The 20,403-nt window shown below is 39.0% G+C and overlaps 1 protein-coding gene across 2 annotated transcripts in view; it reads right to left on the reverse strand.

Moving 5' to 3' along the window:
• Window positions 1-20,403, reverse strand: part of LOX (lysyl oxidase) — a 51,668-nt gene that overhangs the window by 20,397 nt on the left and 10,868 nt on the right. For both annotated transcript variants that reach the window (XM_063454120.1, XM_063454121.1), the window contains exon 2: window positions 14,196-14,304. In XM_063454120.1, the coding sequence (XP_063310190.1) occupies window positions 14,196-14,304 (109 nt within the window). The remainder of the gene's footprint in view (window positions 1-14,195; window positions 14,305-20,403) is intronic.

Genomic DNA, 20,403 nt, shown 5'->3' on the forward strand with positions numbered 1-20,403 from the left:
TGTACAAGAGCTGGATAATCTTATTATAAGGTAACAGGTATTCATTATATCAAATTTAGAAAGATGAAAGGTTGATATGGCCATGCAAGGAATCAAACCTGAGATTTAATTGTTAAACAGAAAAGAAAAATATCCTAATTAACTCATTATACTGTGAATTCTGATAACTATTATTGCTGGATGTATGCTGCTTTAGGCTGGTCTACTAAAATTACATAGGAAGTGAGTTGACAGCATATTTCATACAGAGGGAGAAAAGCCAGATCAGCATATTTTAAATTAGCAATGGCAGTCTAGACATATCTGTGTATATTTCATCAACTTACACCAAGTGCTTAACTTAAATTGACACGTCTCAATACATTAACTGCCCAGCTTGCTAACAAGTTACCCTAACAGGACAAGAAAAGACTTTACCCGTATGTCTCACTTCCTCAATTCCAACTCTCTCCTTGACCCTCTTCAATCTGGCTTCTGCCGTCTACACTCTACTGCTCTTATCAAACTTACTAACAACCTAATCGCAGCTAAATCCAAAGGCTACCCCATACTAATTCTTCTTGACCTCTCTGCTGCCTTTGACATTGTTGATCATGCTCTCCTTCTTCAAACTCTTCAATCACTCGGTGTCTGTAACTCTGTCTTCTCGTGGTTTTCCTCTTATCTCTCACAACTCTCATTCAGTGTCTCCTTTTCTAATGATACCTCCTCCCCTCTTCCTGCCTCGGTTGGAGTCCCCCAAGCCTCCCCAGCTTCCTGTATCCTATAGGAGTCAATTCAAAGTGCTAACCCATACCTATAAAGCACTGAACAATTCTATCCCCTATCAGGGGGGATATGATAGAAACATTTAAATACATAAAGGGAATCAACATAGTAAAGGAGGAGACCATATTTAAAAGAAGAAAAACTACCACAACAAGAGGACATAGTCTTAAATTAGAGGGGCAAAGGTTTAAAAATAATATCCGGAAGTATTACTTTCCTGAGAGGGTAGTGGATGCATGGAATAGCCTTCCAGCTGCAGTGGTAGAGGTTAACACAGTAAAGGAGTCTAAGCATGTGTGGGATAGGCAAAAGGCTATCCTAACTATAGGATAAGGCTAGGGACTAATGAAAGTATTTAGAAAATTGGGCAGATTAGATGGGCCGAATGGTTCTTATCTGCCGTCACATTCTATGTTTCTATGTTTCTTATATCCCTTCACAGATCCATAGGCATGCCCCTTCTCGGTCTCTCCGCTCTGCCCGTGACCTTCTCCGGTCCGCTGTTCGCACCCGTACGGCCAACTCACGCTTGCAGGACTTCTCGTGGGCGGCTCCCTTCCTGTGGAATAGCCTGCCTACCGATTCTCCACTAGTTTTCAATCATTTAAGAAGTGCCTTAAAACCCATCTCTTTAGGAAAGCTTATGGCCTCCCAGAGTAACCTCTACCTCACATACCTGTTTCTTTCTCTCTCCTAAAGGGTAGCACTTTACTCTCTCCTCCAGCTCTGCTTCACTCCCACCGTATTTGATTGCTATTTTCTGTCCTAATGTGTTTTATACCCCACCTCCTACAGACTGTAAGCTCAATTGAGTAGGGTCCTCTTCAACCTATCGTTCCTGTAAGTTTTCTTGTAATTGTCCTATTTATAGTTAAATCCCCCCTCTCATAATATTGTAAAGCGCTACGGAATCTGTTGGCACTATATAAATAGCAATAATAATAATAATCTATACAGTAGGTATAAAAGACAATTAAAACGTATTGAAGTGGTTGTGGTGTTTTGAGACTGTAGCACAGTTCATCTTGTATTTGTCAAACTATTTTCTATCAGTTTGACAAAAATCTGAGGACTATTCATATCCACTACCTAGCCCACTGTTTGGGACAAGATAATTAGGAGGTTTCTGCCAAACGAGTTAACCCTTGAAATTACACAGGTCCCCACGCATCAAAAAGGTAATAGCTCCTGGCATCAAGAGGGTTAATTTGATTTGCTATGGATAAATCCAGCTTAACTATACATTTTTTTGGATGAATTATGAGTAAGTGAAAATCCCTCATTATTGAAACCCAAGAAGAGAAAAACAGATATGGGTGATGGAAACCTTCAATGTTTTACTCAACTGCTCAAAAAGTGTTTGACAAAAACTGGAGGCACAGCATTAACACCTTTGCAACATGACAACTACAAAAACCTGTAGGGTTTATCATCCTTGGGGTGTCCTTTTAATTAAGCATCGAATACATAGACCAGGCTTCCCCAAACTCCGGCCCTCCAGATGTTGCTGAACTACAGCTCCCATGATTCTATGAATGAAATAGATAGGCTGAGAATCATGGGAGTTGTAGTTCAGCAACATCTGGAGGGCCGGAGTTTGGGGAAGCCTGACATAGACTATACATTTCCAAAGTAAAAAAAAGACATATATTGGTAAAAATTACTTCTTTATCTATATTAATTGGGAACATGAAAAGATCAAAACATGCAGTGTAGTTAAAACATTTGAACTTGAAGTGTTTCAAAGTATTACATTACATCCCAGAGACACATGGGATACACATATTGCAAGATTGTGATGTATTATTAGATTCATGGATATATCAGCTGAGACTGGACAGATTCTTTTGACAGATGCACTGCCAACATAAAGAGGTTATGCAATTGTTCTTCATACATACTGGAGTCATACAAAAATAATTCAGAAATAATTAAATGTGCATTTATTCACCTGCAGACTCAATGTTTGTATAATATACATGTAAGACTTTATACCAGACTCACTCACTGTCCCGATGTAGACTAAGGTTTGTCCACCCTAACTCTGATTAGCAAGAGCCCTACACCATCTAATTTCACTTAAATATTGATCTTAAATACTACATTCCGAGATATATCTAAATTGATACGGAGTTAATCCCCCTTTTTTTGCAAGAGGATCAACTTCACCTGCAGTAGTGTTATTATTAGCCATCATAGAACTTTACATAGAACTTTATTAATATCCCCACTGCATTTATTTAAACAGTTATTTTTATATTTTCCTATGCCAAATGTTCTTCATTTTGTTTTTAGTCTTGGGATATTCAAGGTCTCTTTACTGTTGAGTAAAATCTTTAATGTATTCCTTGTGTAGCATCTAGAGGTTGTATAATAGGTGGCTGACATATGCCTAGTATATATAAACAACCAGATGTCAGAATAATACTTCTAAACACTGTGAAATATTTGAGTCCATGTACTTCCAGTGAGGAATGAGTCTCACATCCCAGCTCTAACATAACAGTCCAAGTAAGCCGCAAACTGACAGGGGGAGGGGGTATTGGAAGGACATTTAATCATTTTGGCAGCGGCAGAGGGATTCATGAGTTAATCGCCAGGTCAACTTTTAGGGAAAAATTTATATTTATATTCCAATGTACATATTACCAAGTACAATTCATAAATTGTGATCGCTTTGATCTGGCTCTGCATTGCACAGCATTGTATTGAAACAACAGGAACATCTCCAAAGTTGGCCTCACAGGTAGGTAGAAGCAGGAATATTTTCCATAGACACATTTTCTGGCAATCAACACCATCATAACCTACACTGATCCATGAATACAGGAGTGGAACACATTCTCCATTCTAATAAAATATATTCTGCTCTAATACCTTATATTCTTGACCCCTTTTATGATATTAATTAATTAATAACCTGGCTTTCTTGACCCATAATATTCCATTTGACTCTCAAAATTGATTTAAACGTTTTCAGGTTTCAGATATTATCTACACTTTTTCTGCTCATCTCAGATTCTAGTGTAGCCCAATGAGGAGGAGGGGCATTGCAGGAATTCCAGTTTTATGAGGGGCAATTCATGTATTTCAAAACCTAGCTGAAAAAGCACTCTGTAATATATTTATGTGGAGGTGTTGCTGATCTCTTTATAACCGGGTCAGATCATCTCAAACGTGAAAATTATTTCATACATAATGCCCCAAAAACAAAATAATATCTAAAATCACTTCCTTCATTGAACTTACAATGTACACCAAGTGCTACAGTGTCTTTCAAGTTTTCTATGACAGCTCATCTGATAAGGCATCAGTGATAAATGGACCAGATACTGGGTTGTAAATACCTCCAAGCTATTTGGTTCACATACCATTTTGTGATATTTTCTAGACAATATGTAACCAATTGCTTCTCAGATACAGTTAATCTCATAAGTCTATCATTGTAACTCTACTGAGTAATTATTCCTTGCATCCACTGTATACATCACTTGGTTGACAATATATTCACAGTACCCACTGGGGATGCCACCTGCCAAAAGACATCCCAACAAACACCCAGTTTATTTTAAACAGAAGAAGAATGATGCTGCAAGCCTACTAAATATACCACCGGGCCAGCGCTCCCAGCCTCATGGATGCCCAGATCAGTTTACGATCAATTCTGGGCGTAACTCAAGCCCCGCAAGGCAAAATCGACTGAACATGGAATTTAGTATATAGTATTTGTAATTTTAATATGCGGGGAACACGTATACAGTGCCCTCTTCATACCACAGGTTAGAATCAAATGGTATTTTAGAAATGAGTCTTCATACAAATGACACAAGAATGTAAAACTGCTCTGGCATCCTCCCAGACTAGTTTGTCAAATTGTTTTAGCTTGGTTTGACAACTTACTTAGACACCATAGGGTACCCATGGCTGAAAAACTGCTTGTGGATTTTCCTTAGCTCCACCTAACTAAGCAGGATCAAGCAGGAGTGCACTCCTTGGCCAAGAATGTCAGCTGGGCGCTCTAAGCAAATGATTGCAGACCTGTATTGAACTTCTTTCAGCTCTGTGAAGACAGCTGACCTAATTTCCTCTGGGATCCAGATAAGTTGTAAAAACATTCTGAAATGGATTGACATGTTCCTCTGGGAGTGCAGAAGGGCACTCCTGCCACCATATCCACTACAGCAGTGCTTGGAGCATTCCTTTAAAACATCAGCCATATATCACTCACTAAATTAATTTTGCTCTTATATACTGTCCGGATTGATTCTCATACATTCAAAGTTACAAGTTATCAGTAGATTTTCTTCAAACTTCCACTTTGAAGCCATTTTTATTCCCTATTTTTATAACTATTCTTCTTCTACCTCAGCTTTAACATCTCAGTTTTAGCAGGTAAGAGCATTAACTGAACTAACAAGCCAAATTTAACACAGACTGAGATTGTATTTCAAGATTGTATTACAGTAAATTTTCTCAAGTAACTGAAAAATATATCTTCAAAAAGAACGCATTCTTAAATACAGCCAAACTTGTCTCAAATATTTTTGGAACAGAAACTTTAATGTCAATACAAAGTCAAATTGCAACTTGACTGTAGTTAACTCCTAAAAATAACTTGCCTTGAGCAGGGCCAGATTAAATCAATTTTTTTCTTTACTACTCTTCACTTCAGTTTGGAAACTTGTGGGATGAAGGGGAACAAAACTGGTGTGGACTGGCTGTCAATGAAATTAGTTAAGGTACAGCTGACTTTACACACTATGCGAATGCTCTTGCTGCTTCAGTCTCTTTAACACTATGGCATGTTCCCTTTCTTCTACACTGAATGCATACACTTTTTCTCTGTCCCAGACTGTATAAGGAGCTTCTGCCTGCTAGTAAGAAGGTTAGGAGAGGAGTGAACCAGCGACTGTTGGGGGACAGTCCTTAGAAAGCGTAGAGCTAGCACATCATTAGACACATTTTATGCAAAGCTCAGGGTGCAGCCTGCACAGTATGCCCTTGGTTGGTCATCCTGCATGATTGGCAGGCAGCCTGATGTGCATTCACACCAGGCCGACCATTAAATTCTTTGTGCATCCCCCCACCCCCCTCTTTTTGGCATGTTTGTCTCTTTGGGTGGTTCTGGTTACGTGATTCACATCAGTGGCCCACCCTTTTACCCAATCCACCGAAATCCTGCTTCACTGGACACTGCTGTTAGGGGATATGGATTTACTTGAAATATGAATGCAAGAGATTAGCATAGGGTATGTGTTTTCTGATAGCTATATCCTGTGAGATTCCCTCCAGCACCACATCCACCAGCTACATGACACTTGGGAGGTATAACTGGTTTAGTGTTTTCTGTCGATAAGCTTCTGTAATTAGGCCCATCATAATTGTCAGCACCATGCCCACTTGGCTGTTAATCCAGCCCTGGACTTGAGTCTACACTCTGACCTCTAAATTGGACTTCAGAAACATGTACATACACTTATCAGTCACAACATTAACATCACTTGTCTAATATGATGTAGGTCCCCATTGTGCTACCAAAACAACTCTGATGCATCAAAGCATGGACTCCACAAGATCTCTATATGTGTCTTGTGGTATATGGCACAAAGACATTAGTAGCAGATTCTTTAAGTCCTGTAAGTTGCAAGGGGCTTCCATGGATCAAATTTGTTGTTCTAGCATGTCTCCCAGATGCTCAGTCGGATTGAGATCTGGAGAATTTGGAGGCAGAGACAACACCTTGAACTCTTTGTCTTGTTGAAGTCATTCCAGAATATTTTTTGCAGTGTGGAAAGGTGCATTACCATGCTGAAAGACGCCACTGCCATCAGGAACCACCATTGCCATAAAAGGGTATACATGGTCTGCAACAATCTCTAGGTGCGTGGTACGTGTCAAAGTAACTTCCACATGAATGCCAGGAGCCAAGATTTTCCAGCAGAACATTGCCAGAAGCATAACATTGACTCCGCTGGCCTGTCTTTTTTATAGTGCATCCTACTGTCATCTCTTCCTTAAGTAAATGACATACATGCAGCTGGCCATTGACCAGATCTAAACTAAAACGTCTTCTTCCATTGCTCCATGGTCCAGTTCTGACACTCACATTCTATTGAAGGTGTTTTTGGCGGACTGTTAAAGCCATGCTACCCCAGATAGCTATGCCATGGAGCCCAGCCGTATACTTAAAGACTGTATGAAAGACTTTGGCTCCATGGCAATTAAACTGTATGTATGTGATTTGAGCGCCATCCGGTAATAATGTGCGCTCAGATCTAAGCTATCTGGGGATAGGTAGAATGTGTATGTTCTATGTGATAAATGTAACAGTATGTAATTTTATGTTTTTTATTGTACTTTGTCTGCCATGTGGCTAATAGAGTTTTGACTCTGTCCTTGGAGATAATTGGATTACTTCACAATTATCTCCAGAACAGAGAGGAGGGATTGTGATGCATTGTGGGATTGTAAGCTTGTGATTGGTCAATGTCCAATATGATTCCCAGTTTCCCATCTGGTCCCCTAGGGGAGTGTCCACCAGGTGGGAGACCTGCATAAAAGCCGGGCAGGTAGCCCCAGTAAATCAGTTCTGCTTGTTCCTCAAACGAAGTGTCGTCTCGGGGGGTATTGGATTGTATGCTGTTACAGTGCGACTGCCAGGATTGTAAACTGTTCATATGGTTTTCCTGTTCGGCTGTTTACAGCATTCGTGTGTTTCCTGTTCACATATATCCCCACATACATCAGTGAGACTTGGGTGCCCATGACCCTGATGACGGTTCACAGGTTGTCCCTCCTTGATCTACTTTTGTCAGGTACTAACCAATGTATACCAGGAAAACTCCACAAGATTTGCAGATTTGGCGATGCAATGACCTAGTCATCTATCCATCACTACTTGTCCCTTGTAAGATTCATGTCTTTTTTTCAGTCTATGAAGATGTCATCGATATAATGTTGTAATATGTTGGTCTGTTTGAATATGGACATGTAACGGTCAGTGTGGGTTAGTGCCATTCCATGGAAGTCCCAGATACCTACTACAAACCTGACATTTTAAGTAAATGTGAATTCCAATATGAACTCAATAGGAGGACCTTGATAGTAGCATGATGTGACACAATTGGGTGCATGCCCTCAATACTTTCTTCATGCAGAATAATTGAATAGAGGCTCTTGACATGATAAGTGAGGAGCACTGAATCTTGCTCTGGTAGTGTGATGTACTTGAGATGTGTTAATAGTGCATTAGTGTATATTATACAGGTTGGGAGGTGTTCTAGTGGCTCAATTATACCTTAGTTGGGCGATGTTATGGATTATGGGATGTCCTGGTGGTCATTCAGCATCTTTATGTGTTTTAGGTATACAGCAGATGACTGGAGTCTGTAGGGAGTGATGTTGAAACAGTTCAGTGATAATGTACTCAAGGCCACAATGTAAAGTTTCCTTTAATACACTCATAAATGTTCTTGTCAAGCTGACATAAAACTTCTTGTGTATAGTTCGAATAATTTTGGAGAACTATTTTCCCACCTATATCAGCACTCAACCTTGCCACTTTTGTGTACAAATTCAGTAGCTAAATAACTTCTCTGTCCATTTTGGAGACATTATAGTGTATTTAATGCCTTTGTTGCAAGAGATCCTTGGATTCATAATTTCCTGAATACAGTATAGCGTTAATTCTTGTTTTTTACATACACAGTACTTTTTGGATGAAATTGGAAGTTTGTAGTATTCATAACAGAGTCTCTCTCTGTAAAATAATCTTTAAGTTGCATTGAATGTCTGAGCCTGTAGAGCACCATCCCCCATTAAAGGGAGTTTAGCTGGACTCTCAGTATAAAGGAAACGCTTTTGCTAATAAATCATTGTGGTTGACTGGAAGACAAATAAAATATTGGACTCACTCCCTCGGGTGAGGCGGATGTTCTCTTCTCCCAATAGATTCTGCCCTTTTGTCCTTACCTTGCGATGTGCCTCCAAGTACCCTCCTCATTTGGAACCTGCTCTGTGTGCCTTAATTTCTGTTTCCTGCATCCACTAAAAAAATATGTGTAACGGACCGTTTTGCTCACCAGAGGTTAAAAACCGTTTAGGCGATATTACCTTTTCCAGATACACCGACAGCTACTGTAAGCACCAATCTCCTGAACTGCAAACTCTACGAATCCTGGAAACAGCCGAACAGGAAAACCATGCAAAAGGGTTACACTCCTGGCAGTCAGCATACAATCCAATTCCCCCAATAACGAGACGACACTTCGTTTTGAGGGTTAAGCAGAATCTCACTGTCCTGGCACATACAGTCTCTTTTCCCAATTCCCAATCCACAACCACAGTACAGCCCACAGGGTATTACAGAACAACCAATCAATCCGTACAATACACACAGACACTCCCACACAAAATCCTCCCCTCTGCCTGTGATATGATTACTGAACACAATGGGTAATCTCATTATCACAGGCAGAGGAATACAGTTTTTACACAATATTCATAACTTTGAAAGTATTTCCGAATCAGCATACTCCAAATACAAACATATGTCAAAATCATCCAAATTGGTCCATTGGTTCAAAAGATAGATCGAAGTCCTTTGTGACCAAAAGGAGCATGGCTTTTCTGCCCAAAACCAGTTCCACAGAGTCTTCTAACCTGGAGATAATTGAGAAGTAATCCAATTATCTCCAAGGACAGAGGCAAAACTCCATTAAGCACATGACAGTAAAAAGACAGTAAAATACAATAAAATACACATGGTTACATTTATACATAAAATACAGACATTCTACCTATCCCCAGATAGCTTAGATCTGAGCATACGTTATTATCGGATGGAGCTCAGATCACATACATACAGTTCAATCGCCATGGAGCCAAAGTCTTTCATACAGTCTTTCAGTATACGGCTGGGCTCCATGGCATAGCTACCTGGGGTACAATGGCTTTAACAGTCTGCAGAAAAGCACAGACCAGCCTTCCTACAGGGAAAAAGAACAGGGGCCATACTCTAAAGGGAGCAGGTGAGCAACCAGGCTTCTCCAGTGCACAGTGGCGAGGTTGTTTTCGCCACAATATGTTTTTGGGCTGGTGGTCTCATGGTGCTGTAAACCTGTGACTGAGTCAGAGGTTGTTTCTCCAGATTTAACACTGATTGAACAGACATTGCGAACTTCATTCTGTTAGACAAATGCATTTTCAAACATTGCCAAGTAACCATCTTTAATGTAGGATGCACATTATGATATACACCGAGCAGAATTATAAACGCAACACTTTTGTTTATGCCCCCATTTTTCATGAGCTGAACTCAAATATCTAAGACTTTTTCTATGTGCACAAAAGGCCTATTTTTCTCAAATATTGTTCACAAATATTTGTAGTGAGAACTTCTCCTTTGCCGAGATAATCCATCCACCTCACAGGTGTGGCATATCAAGATGCTGATTGGACAGCATGATTATTGCAAAGGTGTGCCTTAGGTTGGCCACAATAAAAGGCCACTCTAAAATGTGTGGTTTTATCACACAGCACAATGTTTTGAGGGAGCGTGCAATTGGTATGCTGACTGAAGGAATTTCCACCAGAGCTGTTGCTCGTGAATTGAGTGTTAATTTCTCTACCATAAACCATCTCCAAAGGCGTATCCGAGAATTTGGTAGTACATCCAACCGGCCTCACAACCGCGGTTAACCACACCAGCCCAGGACCTCCACATCCAGCATCTTTACCTCCAAGATCGTCTGAGACCAGCCACCTGGACAGCTGCTGCAACAATCGGTTTGCATAACCAAAGAATTTCTGCACAAACTGTCAGAAACCATCTCAGGGAAGCTCATCTGCATGCTCGTCATCTTCATCGGGGTCTCGACCGGACTGCAGTTCGTCGTCGTAACCGACTTGAGTAGGCAAATGCTCACATTTCATGGCGTCTGGCACTTTGGAGAGGTGTTCTCTTCACGGATGAATCCTGGTTTTCACTGTACAGGGCAGATGGCAGACATTGTGTATGGAGTCGTGTGGGTGAGCGGTTTGCTGATGTCAACGTTGTGGATTGAGTGGCCCATGGTGGTGGTGGGGTAATTGTATGGGCAGGCGTATATTATGGATAATGAACACAGGTGCATTTTATTGATGGCATTTTGAATGCATAGAGATACCGTGATGAGGTCCTGAGGCCCATTGTTGTGCCATTCATCCACAACCATCACCTCATGTTGCAGCATGATAATGCATGGCCCCATGTTGCAAGGATCTGAACACAATTCCTGGAAGCTGAAAACATTCCAGTTTTTGCATGGCCAGCATTCACGTGTCACCCATTGGGCATGTTTGGGATGCTCTGGATCAGTGTATACGCCAGCGTGTTCCAGGTCCTGCCAATAACCAGCAACTTCGCACAGCCATTGAAGAGGAGTGGACCAACATTCCACAGGCCACAATCAACAACCTGATCAACTCTATGTGAAGGAGATGGGTTGAACTGCATGAGGAAAAAGTGTTTTAAGTTTCATTATTACCCTGTGAATTCATACTTACCTTTGTCATTTCAAACAAGCATTTGGAAAGGCTTATTTTTGTATTCTAGATAACTAGTCTTAAAGGTTAAATATTTTCTTTGAAAATAATACATGTTCTTATTAATGTGAATAGATCCACATATGGGTGAGATTAACTTATCACATGGTTAAACTATAGGCATAATGTGTATCTTAATATCATTTAAATATTTACAAAATTGATAACATTCTTTGACTATAAAATTAATGCTAGTTATTAATCTGCTGTGTATTACAGTTCACATAAATATGTAAAAAGACATATCTTTCTACTTGTTTTCCTTTCTCTTACTGAATATACAGATAAACATTCTTCCATCATCTCCCCACCTACTGCAAGGAATGTGTCTTCATTATACATGTACAATGTTTACATATTTCATGCTTCATGCCTTCTGTCTCATATTTTGTTCTTTCTCCATTTTGTCCTTATAAATTTTGTGAAAATGTTTCTTATCGTCACACACTGCTTTTCTTTTCTACTACTGGTAATGGATTTTTCCAACCAGCCCTTGGTGAAGCTACATCTACCAACTGTTCTGGGTTGGTGGGGCAGTAATAATTTTGGTCCCTCCTTTCATTTGCTCTTGTTTTTTCTAGAGACACAGACGAAAAGTCCTCATAACTTGTAGTACTTGTCCATTTTCAAATGGGTTTGTGATTTCCCTTAACTATACTAGAATATTTGTGCCCATTCTAGAGTGAACTCAGGCACCTCTGATTGCATACCTTGACAGTTGAAGATATGCTAATACTGCCAGTACTGCATTCGGATTGTCCTTGAGTGCACTGTGTATTTGTATTCTCCAATACTGCAATGAGTGTCAAAGGCAAGATTCCATGTTGGCCCAACACCTCCTCCCCTTAATGTTGGCAGGTATATTATGCTATTATATTTGCCTTTATTTCTGGTATAAGGACAGAGCCACATCCTCGGTAATGTGCAAATCATATTAGGAAAGAAATTTGTGAGCATGAAAGGCAAAGTCATGATACCTAACTACAAATAATTGACTAGAGAAATGGACAGATAGGGTCATGTTTATAATAGTAATCACCATTGCACACTTGTAGGATTTGCTCTACTTAGTGTTCCTCTGCTGGGAAATGCATGATACCAGAATTACCCTCCATATACATGTATAAGTGTTGCTGCAAGATATGCATCTTAATCAGGATATAATTACCATTTGTATTTAAATATTCAAAGATTCCGGCAGAAACAAGCATTGCAGCTTGCTCAAATATTTCGATATTTGGTTGCCAGCAATGCATTTTAAAAAAGAACAAATGTATACTATTTGTTAGATGATATAATTGAACTACAATTTCCTTACAGAATCATGCGACTAGACTTCCGCATTGCAAAAATATTTGGTTCATCAAAAAATATATATATTTTTTAAATGTTAGTTTGGACAAATTGAATTTCATTCATTCGGCACTTTAGTTTGGACAAATTTCATTTGTGCAATCGTTTTGGAAAAAAAATATTTGGACAAACCAAACTGGTGTAAAAATTAAAATGGGTTACAGTGGGTAGCCATTACTGCTTACTATAATGAAATTGAGCGACTAGGCAGCTTTTGCTGCCCAGCCACTAGCTAAATCAGGGGGAGAGGGACTTGTAACTGGTGTCTTCCGTGCCTCCACCAGGCTAGGTGTCTTGAGAGGTGAGACTTGCCTGTCAGAGAGCTATGATTGGTTGGCTAACAACCAATAAAATGCTGCTGTCAACTTTTTCCCTTTATATGCATTGCTATGTCTCCGTAGGCTGTTCTCCCTGTTGTTTAACAAATACATCTCTCATTAGACCTTAATTTCTGAACATCCACGTCATTATTATATGAAACAGTAATATGTACTTGCCTCATGCATTAAAAGATAATTTAACCAGTTGCTAAAATCTCTTGGTATCACTTTGTTTCCTGAGCACACGCAGAGTGATATGTGACTTTTATCAGTATAACTTGGGGTAATTAAATAAGTTAATCTTTGTACAATGCCTTGGGCATGGAAATACGAAGATTTGAATCAACGTGTCGAGAAAGGTGATTTCTTTGGTCAAGACCTGCAAGTGATAACATGAGCAGTACCATTCAAATACCACATACCTCTGGCTGGTTCACTCCCCAACCCCATACTCTGAAAACAGTAACAGATGAGAATACGAACACTATTTTATTCCATGCCATAATGTGTTTTAGTATTTAGACTTTTACATAAAAATTAGGAGGTTAAGGCCACCCTAAACATACTATCCCTTCTCGTGAATGCACTGTAAGATAAAATGAGCATGTATTTTGAGTATTTAACAAAAATATTTCATTGGGATTCAAAGCTAATAGACAATAAAACTTTTATCTTAATCCTCCTTTTGTTTCATACTTGCGCCTCTCTAACCTTCTGCCTCCTACTTGTGTCTCAAATACTGGAATGTAGATCCTGGATTAATTCACAGTGAGTCCCGAGAGTCTGTTTTAAATTTGGTAAAATAAATTTTATACAGGATTACTAATTGTAAATCAGACACTGGATGGTACCAAATGAGATGTGCTCTTGCGATTGAAATAACATGAATTTCAACCAGATTTACCTTTAGTAGATATGAGAATATATGATACTGTAAATTCAGTTAAAACTTGGTTATTTTAAATGGATTTTGCTGATCCGGACTACATTTAAACTTTAGTCAATAAGTTTGTATTGTTTCTACCATTCGCATATCATGGATTTGCATCATCTTGTAAAAAAAAAAAAAAAAAAAAAAGAATCTACTAAAACCATAGCGGAAAGGGCATGGCTGATCATAAACGGTAAAAGAATAGCAAAATGTTTTCTTCTACGTCTGTTGATACTGACCTTGCCAGACAGTTTTCTTCAGCAGCGCACCGCAGACTGTACATTGACATTTTTTGGACATAGATAGATGCCTGGATATAGTAAGGGTCTGGAACCAAATCTGGAAGACCTTAAATTGAGAAATAAGAAAATGCAATACAAATTAAAATATTTAAAAACAGTGCTTTAGATATACCAGAGGCATTTATTATAGAGTATGAACTGTCACGTATACCAATCTCATAATATAATAATTATAATGTAAACACACAATAACAAAATATTTATTAATGTTTATTATTTATTAAAATAAATGTCTAATCCAAATAGAGAAGTTATATTTCCAGAAAAAAATGGCAGTCTATAAGTATTCTATTAAATAAATGTATTAAGACAAATGGATTAAGAAAAACATTAAAAAATTGTATAAACATTGGAAATCATATGGCTTAAATTCTTTACAAAATCAAGGGGTTACTCCAAGGGTCCTCCCCACCCCACATTTTTTTTTTTAAATAGCTAAAACTGACTCCAGTTACATCACTAATTCAAAGTTCTCCTGCAGCCTGATCCCCTCCCCCTCCCCCCCATAGTGACATTACTCTACCTCCCTGGAGTAGGGGACTTCATATAAGGCCATATGCTTCACATCTTTAACCCCTTAAGGACCAGACTGTTTTGTCCATGTTGTACATTAAGGATCAGGGCTGTTTTAACACTTTTGTGGTGTTTGTGTTTAGCTGCAATTTTCCCCTCTCTCATTTACTGTTCCCATACAAATTATATATTGTTTTTTTTCAGGACAAGAAGGGCTTTCTTTACATACCATTATTTGTATCATGTCATATAATTTACCTTAAATTTGCGGCAACCCAAGCATTGAGAATTGACTGATAAAGAGTGGGAACAAAACGACCCCGGGATTGTGCCGTGGATGTGTGGTGACCTGATGCCTGGGAGAGGCAGCCGATATTCCGACATGGGGCTCGCTCCACATGACAAACCTCCTGCCAACCCGCAACCCCCCCCCCCTCTGGACCGGTGGGGCATTTCCCGGTCTCCACTGGGAAAGCTTCACCTACAAGAGGGGCATCTCCCGACAAACCGACTGGCAAAACCTCTCCCTGTTATTTTTCAGGACAGTTAAAAGAACTGAAGTTCCCATCCTCCCCTTTATTAATGACTGGAGATACTGCTGATAGTCTGTTTACATTATGTCTATGGTTTTGAACAGGCTATTGGGTCAAAATATGAATACAGAGTCCGATACATCTCCATCTATACTCATTGTCTTTATACTAGTCTCCACCGGCCGCACCATCTCATCTTGACTATTTAGGAATCAACTGGTTGTTTAATCTTTCCCTCTTATATTTTCCTTTTTCTTTTTAATCCGTTCTGACCTTTTTTCTCCTCCCTACATCCACTGGCTCTCTACCCACTGGCTTTCTTATAACTCCTTCTCTCCTTTCCTTATCCCTCGCCATCTCACACACTGCTTTCTTTTGTCAAAATACTCCTATTTATTACTTCAGTGAAAATATTCAGTTTCATTCCCATTCCTCACATCTGTTATAAATTTACCTACTTTCACTTGTATCTGCTGGCGAGATCTCCCTTATCCCCGGCCCTTCTATTTGTAGCTGTTCCCAACCTCAATTATCTCAAAGCTATGCAAATGCATGCAGAGTAACTAAATGTGTACTCTACAGAATGCACGCTCTACATCCAATAAAATAAATTATGTTAATAAACTTTTCACCTTTAACACTATCCGTCTACTGGCTTTTATGAAAATCTGTCTAATATCTTCAGACATCATCACTCCTAATTTAAACTCATATCTCCAAATCTAGTGGTAGATAGTGAGGTGGTGGTGTTGGTTTACACTTCTTATCTCATTGTACTTCTCAGTGTATACATCCTGTTCCATCTCTCTTATGTCGTTCTTTTGATGCATACTGTGTCGCCCTATTCACTCCATCCTTTTTATGTGTCACCATCTGCTGTTTTGCTTTTGCCACTTCATAAAAATCTGGACCAATTGTCCACCTGACATTCGTGTATTTTTCTGTTCAGGAACAGATGTGGTTATACTGAAGGGTTTGAAATACATACAGACCATTCTACAACCCACGCTGTCTCCAAACTTAATTATTTTGCCTTCTCTGACCTCTCACAGCAACATTCTTCTCCAACACAGTCTTAACTAATCACAGTCATAACTAATCACTATACTATAAACTATTGGGAATTAGTTTAGTGCAGGGCTCTTTGAACTCTGGCCCTTCAGATGTTGATGAACCACAGCTCCCATGATTCTTTGAATGAATTAGATAGCCAGATAATCATGGGAGTTGTAGTTCAGCAAAATCTAGAGGGCCATATTTATTTATTTATTTATTATTGCCATTTATATAGCGCCAACAGATTCCGTAGCGCTTTACAATATTATGAGAGGGGGATTTAACTATAAATAGGACAGTTACAAATAAACTTACAGGAACAATCGGTTGAAGAGGACCCTGCTCAAACGAGCTTACATTCTATAGGAGGTGGGGTGTAAAACACATTAGGACAGGAATTTACAATCAAATAAGGTGGGCTGCCCTTTTGGAGAGGGCAAGAGACAGGTATGTGAGGTAAGGGTTAGTCTTGGAGGCCATAAGCTTTCCTAAAGAGATGGGTTTTAAGGCACTTCTTAAAAGATGCAAGACTAGGGGAGAGTCTGATGGCGGTAGGCAGGCTATTCCATAGGAAGGGAGCCGCCCGCGAGAAGTCCTGCAAGCGCGAGTTGGCCGTACGAGTGCGGACAACGGACAGGAGGTGGTCACGGGCAGAACGGAGAGACCGAGAAGGGACATACCTATGGATCTGTGAGGAGATATAAGAGGGGCTAGAGTTGTTCAGTGCTTTATAGGTGTGAGTTAGTACCTTGAATTGACTCCTATAGCATACAGGAAGCCAATGTAAGGACTGGCAGAGGGGTGAGGTGTGAGAGAAACGACTAGAGAGGAAAATCAATCTAGCAGCAGCATTCATTACGGACTGTAAGGGTGCAGTACGGCTATTGGGGAGACCAATCAGGAGAGGGTTACAATAATCCATGCGGGAAATTACTAGAGCATGGACAAGCTCCTTGGTAGTATCTGGTGCAAGAAAGGGGCGGATGCGGGCTATGTTTTTAAGATGGAATCTACAGGATTTGGCAACATGCTGGATGTGAGGCTCAAAGGTGAGACCAGAGTCAAGTTTGGAGAACCTGAATAACCCTATCAGTGATGGTCTCAAGATTCGCTGCCATGCTCCATCATGACCACCTTGGCTATTTACCTATTTATGTCACTCTTAAACCATCATTCTATCTAGCAATCTCTGACTCCCTATCACTTTTAGTATAAAATAAAAACTCCAAAATTAATTCTGTAGATTTGTAATTAGCACTGCACCCCTATAGCTTCTCCAAATATTATTCCACCCACCTGCCCAGAACTTCCTGTTCATTGTTAGAATTATGTGGGAGTAAATACGTTATTCACACTGGAATTCTACGTAGCGGAGGACCGTATTGTCCATGAAACGGTAAGCATTTCAGTGAGCCTTATGAGACTTGGAGACCATTGTTTTACTGTTATATACATAACAAATGAGTTGACATCATTAATAGTAACTCTGGCATACAGCTGCAACTCCAGTATTGACTAATTCTGGATTTTAACAGCTGGACAATAACACATGGTAAATGCTAATCAGCGAGATAAAGCAACACAACATTTTAGTGAAATGTATCCATAGAGGGCCAATACATGACATATATGTATTCATCCATGCTTAAACTACCCAACTGGTAATCTACTGGAGCAATATTGGAATGTTGTTTATATAGAATGAGAAGGACTACTTATCTGCCAAAGCCTTTTAATTTGAGAGCTCAAGGATAAAGTTTATTACCAAGTCTGCTCAAAATATCTCAAATGTATAATATCTTCATACAAGTATCCATGTATTAATATTAAGTATGAAAGAACTCGCATCGTTGCAGGGGGCGGAGGGAGGCCTGAAGTACCATAGTCCCCCAGTATAAATGTCCGGGCCATACATGTTCGCCTTGAGTCAGGTGAGGGTCCTTGACAATTTGTACAGCTACCCGAGTGAATTGCAACCCAGGCTGTATAATGGTAATAAAGCTGCCTGCTGTCACAGCTAACTCTCAGTAGGCAGGTTTTGGCTGACTAAATCAAGTTTGGACTGGTTTAGGATTAAAGAAATATCTCCCCTGGTTGAGAATAGAAGCCCTAACACAGAGCATTATTAAACATTTTAGTTACATGAGGGCCGACTATTTTTTTTTTAACACACAATCAGTATTATTCACGCCATTGGCTGTCTGTTACCAGAATACTATGCGTGCTGATGACATATGCCAAATATGTACAGAATTGACTGTAGCCAGCCCAGAACAATACCAGGGGTGGAGTTACAGTTTCAGCAGCTGACATTCGTGTATGTCAATCTTTATGTGCAGTGTTTGAAACTGAAACGCTCCATATTTGGTCCAGGATCATTGAATGCGGCTATGGTGCTTAGAGTAACCCTTTAAGTGTGTAAGGATGTGTAATTAACTTTTCAATCTTTTAAGCACAATTATACATCTCTGAGCCAACAAGTGGTCATTGTACTTGGAATAACCCTTTACGTGTGTATATATATATAACAAGTACATTGCTATGAATGAATTGAATAACATTTAACCTAAATTGTAAGAAGAACTTTTGTAGCTCATTATAAATCTACGAGGGACTTTTGTAGTCAAGTTTTTAAGGTTGTTCATTAGCATTGGATTATTATGGTTTTGTTACTGATTATCCCGATAGTTAATGAACTAAAATATTCTGAACATATTTCTATTTAAAACATATTTTTACTGCAATTGTGTTACATACAGTATTTTATGTAACAAATACAATAAGGCAAGTGCAGAGAATTTCTTCATTTCATTAAATATGTTATTTTGCATTCAAGAACATAATTCCTATACATGTTTTCCTATGAAAGTGTTCATCATTGGACCAGCTAATGTATGCTTTTTTTTTCTTGTATCATAATTAAGTTGTGTTTTTTTAAAGTTTCTATAAGTTTCTATTTTTTTTCTTTTCTTTTACAGTTTACTAGCTTTTTTATTTATTTATTTTAGTGTTTATACTTTCTGCATAGGTTTTGGTGTTTAAATATCTCTTTAAATTGCAATTATTTTGTGGATTTCTATATTGTGTTTATTTTTTATTTTTTTAATTCATAAAAATTTGTGCACTGATTTTTAATTGGCCATTTTCCTCTTTACACATCTCTTTATGTATTTAGTGCCTCCTAGTGGTGTACCTTCAAACAATTCAATTCCATGAATATCTTATTCATATCTTCCTAGTGGTTATGTTGCTTAGAATAACCCTTTAGGGGGCGCGTTACACTTTACTATCACAACAATCTGGTTCCTTACAGTAACAGGGAATGTCCTGCTTATTTATCACAGGTAGCTCTGTGTTGCCTTTACTGGTCATCATTCCATTTGTAAATAGGATCCTTTACAGAACAGAATGCTATGGAAGCGAAGAATAGACTATTTTACTGAAAGGAGAACAGTTAGGGAATTACACCATGTAAAAAACATGTTGTTTATATTTGTCTAATGCAATGCTCTATTTTCTATACATTTATATTAAAGATTTAGCACTTTACATCACAATCCTTTCCAGTCCGGACACATCCACAGCATACATTACGCATAAGAAGGAAAACAAGAAACATTGTTTCATTTCTCATCTTCTCTGTATACTTTCTCAGTGCTGTCCTCCAGGTGAAAAGGAAAATGCTTCTAACAACGATTAACAGAAAACCATGATGGAGGCACCCAATTGCTGGATAAAGAGGTGTGGAAAAAAATGTCATATTTCATTTAATATTTCACTCCGCGCAAACACATATTTGTTAAATAAAGTGGATAGGTAAATATAATATTAAAGGACCACTATAGGCACCCAGACCACTTCAGCTCAATTAAGTGGTCTGGGTGCTAGGTCCCCCTAGTTTTAACCCTGCAGTTGAAAACATACCAGTTTCAGAGAAACTGCAATGTTTACACTGCAGGGTTAATCCAGCCTCTAATAGCGGTCCCCCTGACAGCCACTAGAGCTACTTCTGCAATTTACACGGAGTAAATCACACTTTTTAG

Source organism: Pelobates fuscus, chromosome 5, assembly GCF_036172605.1.
Source record: "Pelobates fuscus isolate aPelFus1 chromosome 5, aPelFus1.pri, whole genome shotgun sequence".
NCBI lineage: Eukaryota > Metazoa > Chordata > Amphibia > Anura > Pelobatidae > Pelobates > Pelobates fuscus.